This window comes from Triticum aestivum, chromosome 7D (genome assembly GCF_018294505.1).
Source record: "Triticum aestivum cultivar Chinese Spring chromosome 7D, IWGSC CS RefSeq v2.1, whole genome shotgun sequence".
In the NCBI taxonomy this organism is placed as follows: Eukaryota; Viridiplantae; Streptophyta; class Magnoliopsida; order Poales; family Poaceae; genus Triticum; species Triticum aestivum.
The window spans coordinates 107,575,574-107,579,861 of NC_057814.1; the positions used below are offsets into that span (position 1 = coordinate 107,575,574).

Below are 4,288 nucleotides of genomic sequence, written 5' to 3' on the forward strand. Positions count from 1 at the left end.
AGAATTTCAATTTAGTACTGCATGCATGTACTCCCTCCGTTCCCAAATATAAGTCTTTCTAGAGATTCTACTAAGTGACTACATACGGAGCAAAATGAATGAATCTACACTCTAAAATATGTTTACATACATCCGTATGTTATATTTCATTTGAAATGTCTAAAAAGACTTATATTTAGGAACGGAGGAAGTATATTCATATTTTTTTTATGATTGAACCAGTTTAGTCCGTGAGGTTTCGTTGGCTAATTACTCGCCCTCAAGAACAAAGACTAGAATTATGATATTGGTAAACTTCTGTAATATTATCTATCTGCAATTTAAATATAACATTGCATCAAAATTTGATAGAAATTGTCTAAAATTTTCGAAATAATTACTGAATTTATGAAATTTCGGTCGTTTCAGCGAGGAGCGATATGTTTCTCTATTTAAAATTTTGAATCTATTAATTAACTCTCGCTTTTGTCTTTGTCAAAATATTGATAAGGTTGACGAAATATCAATCTTCCTCACATTTGTGTTTTTTCCTTCTCCTTTCCTAGGGGATTATCTAGTTGGCAGTTTACATTTCTCACCAAAATATCTCTTCTTCCTTCTTCCTGCCACCAATCGTCTGGTGGCAGGGGTTCTGGTGGTAGGGTACCCAGCTCACCAGGACTCAACGCGGTATGCGGATCCGTCTTTGACGCTTGTTACCTGTCCACTAGGGAATTTAGTTTAGTTCAGTGTTCAACCACAGTTGGGATGCTTATCATTTTTCTCCCCTCCAAAATCCTTTGTATCTGGTCAGGGTTTAGGGCTTACATGGGCAACATGTGTGCGGGGATATCCATATCATGTATTCTTTGTGGCTCTGCGGCAGGTGCCTGCCTGAGTGTGGCCACCATACCTTCCAGTTTACCCGCGACAGCACAGACAAGGCCTCCCTCTGGATGAGATCCTCATCATCTCCCACCCAGAAAACTCCATCCGTGTCACCAACCTCTAGCTCTCCAACAGCGTGTGCAACATAGAACTCCACGTGGACACCTCTTCTGATATTGGCCTCCGCATCAGCATAGCCAACCAAGAGCTCTTCTTCCTCTACAACTGCGCCCTGCATGCGCGGCCGCCTCCGCTTACATAGGAACCCACGAACCATGCCGGTGGATCCAACACCGGTCGCTCAATAACTCATTTGTGTGGCTTGCTGCGGCATACAAGCATCATGACATTTGAAGCCCGATTCAGGGAACTGTAGCGTTGTTGATGATGCCAGTGTTGGGGTACGGGCGGTGCCTGATGAAGTTAGGTTTCTTCTTGAGTGCATGGCCGGCCGCTGCAAAGCGGACATGGAGATTTGGAAGATCAATATCGCCTATGATATCTTCAAGTGCCACTGCTCCAGCAGCGTCTCTTTGTCCATCATCTGCGGGCGGAGTTCACATATATAGTAGTGACAGTGAGTTTGATCGTAAAATAAGACACACCGCTTCTGTAGATTAAGTAGTCTTCGATTTTGGCGCACTATGTTAAGGGGATTTACAAGAAACATGAACACAACATGCGCGTACCTACTAGATGTAAATGGTTTACATTTATCTCCTACTAGTATGGCTGGTTTACTCTCTTTCTTAGTCAGGAGGTTTTGGTCGTTTTTGCGAGGTCTTTTGTATGACCATTTTAAGCTCATATGTGAAGTTGCAGCATTGATTATGGGGTCTGGAAAAGAGTTGGGTTGAGATTGTAATACCTAATTTTAACTTTTGAGTCGATCAGAAAACTATGTCTTATCAGTTTCATTGAATAAATGAAATTGGGAGTGGGACCTCCTTAATTCTAAGAAAAGCATGCCCATACCTGTTAATTACTACACAACGGATACTAAAATGCCTGACTAGTGTAAACCCAACAGAACGCACCCCGCTGGTCTAGTTCTGTAGCATAAGCAAACAATCTTTGGTTTAGCCACACTGGTTCATGGTGCTTGTAAATAGGATATTTGCAGGAAAAAATAACAGAGCATGCATTTTCCTGCATGTAGATTGAAATGCACCATCCAATGCAATGCCATTTAAACATACTTATATTGGGTGACAATGTTTTTACTCATAAATGTTGTGTTACATTCCAGGTAGTGAGAGGAGAGGGAAGAAGATTATGCTAATAGGTACGCTAATTTTTTTGCGATCTTTTCATATGTAGTACTAGTTTTGCAACCATGTACTCTTGCAGAAAGAGAAATTTAAACTACTGATGGTCTGAAAATCATTATGAATGTAGTACTCCCTCCATTTTTATATACAAGGCCGCAAACTCATATTACAGGTACCAAGATAAAATATAATGCCTTGTTTTGTAAATCAACTTGTCTTTTTGTTTACTGGGATCATTAATATGCCGCATGCATGCTAGGAAGGGATAGAAAGCTGAGTGGATTGTCATTATGATTGCATGCATGCAAGTATTAAACATGTTACTAATACGAGAAAACATCATTAACTTTTGTCTCGATTTCTGTTGGTGGCCTTGTATAGATGCAAAGTGTATTTTCCACAGTGGCCTTGTATAAGTAAATGGAGGGAGTATAACTTCTGGTTTACAAAAGAAAATAACATCTGCTTCCATCTCAGGTACTACATCAGCTGCTGCATCCTTTCTCTGTGCATGTCTTTATGTGCTGATATGGCATAGAAAAGGGAAAAGACTATGGTTTCTCCTTTGCAAGAAGGCTAGCAGCAACACTGAGAAGAATTACGAGGCCATGATAGTATCATATGGATCCCTAGCGCCAAAAAGATACATGTACTCAGAGGTAATGAAGATAACTTCTTATCATAACGATCAGCTTGGTAAAGGTGGTTATGGTGTGGTTTTCAAAGGAAGACTACACGATGATCGTCTAGTAGCTGTGAAATGTTTGCATGACTGCAAAGGAAATGGGGACGAGTTTGTTAATGAGGTTATGAGCATTGGCAGGACCTCTCATGTTAATGTTGTTAGCTTATTTGGGTTCTGTTTGGAGGGATCAAAACGAGCTCTTATATATGAATACATGCCCAATGGCTCGTTGGACAGGTACATTTATTCAGAGAACCCCAAAGAAATTTTAGGATGGGAGAGGCTCTATACTATAGCAATCGGGATTGCTCGTGGCCTCGAATACTTGCACCATAGTTGTAATACACGCATCATCCACTTTGATATCAAGCCCCAAAATATCCTTCTAGATAAAGATTTTAGCCCAAAGATTGCCGATTTTGGTCTAGCTAAATTGTGTCATACAATGGAGAGCAAGCTTTCAATGACTGGTGCTAGAGGAACAATTGGGTTCATCGCTCCAGAAGTTCACTCTCGAACATTCGGAGTGGTTTCAACAAAGTCAGATGTTTATAGTTATGGAATGATGCTTTTGGAAATGGTTGGAGGCAGGAGAAATGTAAAATCAATTGTTGCAAAATCCAGCGAAGAGTATTTTCCAGACTGGATTTACGACCACTTTGCGCAAGATGATGGATTACAAGCATGTGAAGTCATAGGGGAAATAGAGGAAATCGCAAAAAAGATGACCTTAATTGGCTTGTGGTGCGTACAAATACTGCCTGCATATCGCCCTACCATAACCAAAGTTCTAGAAATGTTCGAGAGAAGCTCAGATGACATGGATATGCCACCGAAGCAAAACTTTTCTGGATTGCCGTAAGATATTTGTCCCATATTTTTGTCCCTTTGTTTTTCTGTGCAATTATGATTATGCAGTAACTTAACCTACATGTCTCTCATTCCAGTGAAAGTTCAGCTCACAATATGGATGTACAAAGTTCAAGTTCTACCAGATCTGAGGAGATCAGCCTTGTGAATTAAAAAATCGTACAACAATCGCCAACTCTTTGAGCAGATAGGCCTTGTGAATCAAAGAGCCTACATTCATTTCCACCACAGTGAGAAGGTGGCCTGTACTAGAGTACATTCTGAAATTGAACAAGCGCAGCTAAATTCGGCATTGTAGTAGAACATATTCCATGTATCCATGACCTAGAGTCAAGAGCATCCACATGCCAGCATCCTAATTTATATACAACAGAAGGAATAAAATTAATTTTGATGAGTGTTGTGTTCAAACTGCTAAAAGGCATTGGAGAAGGACAACCACCAAGGCCCTCTTGCCTTCTTTTTGATAAGGAGGACTTCCCCCGGTCTCTTCATCGGAAAGATGCATGTGGCCACTTTATTGAAGCAAGTTCAACAAAAAAAATAGTCTGGCATGCAAATTACAACTCACAAAAGGAGGAAATAAAAATAAAGC

The 4,288-nt window shown here is 40.4% G+C and overlaps 1 protein-coding gene across 1 annotated transcript; it reads left to right on the plus strand.

The window, feature by feature from the left end:
• The first annotated feature begins 2,495 nt into the window (after positions 1–2,495).
• Positions 2,496–4,038, plus strand: LOC123169531 (LEAF RUST 10 DISEASE-RESISTANCE LOCUS RECEPTOR-LIKE PROTEIN KINASE-like 2.5). Its single transcript, XM_044587402.1, has 2 exons — positions 2,496–3,681; positions 3,771–4,038. The coding sequence occupies exons 1-2, from the start codon at positions 2,747–2,749 to the stop codon at positions 3,844–3,846; spliced, it is 1,011 nt and encodes a 336-aa protein (XP_044443337.1). The 5' UTR covers positions 2,496–2,746; the 3' UTR covers positions 3,847–4,038.
• Positions 4,039–4,288: the final 250 nt, after the last annotated feature.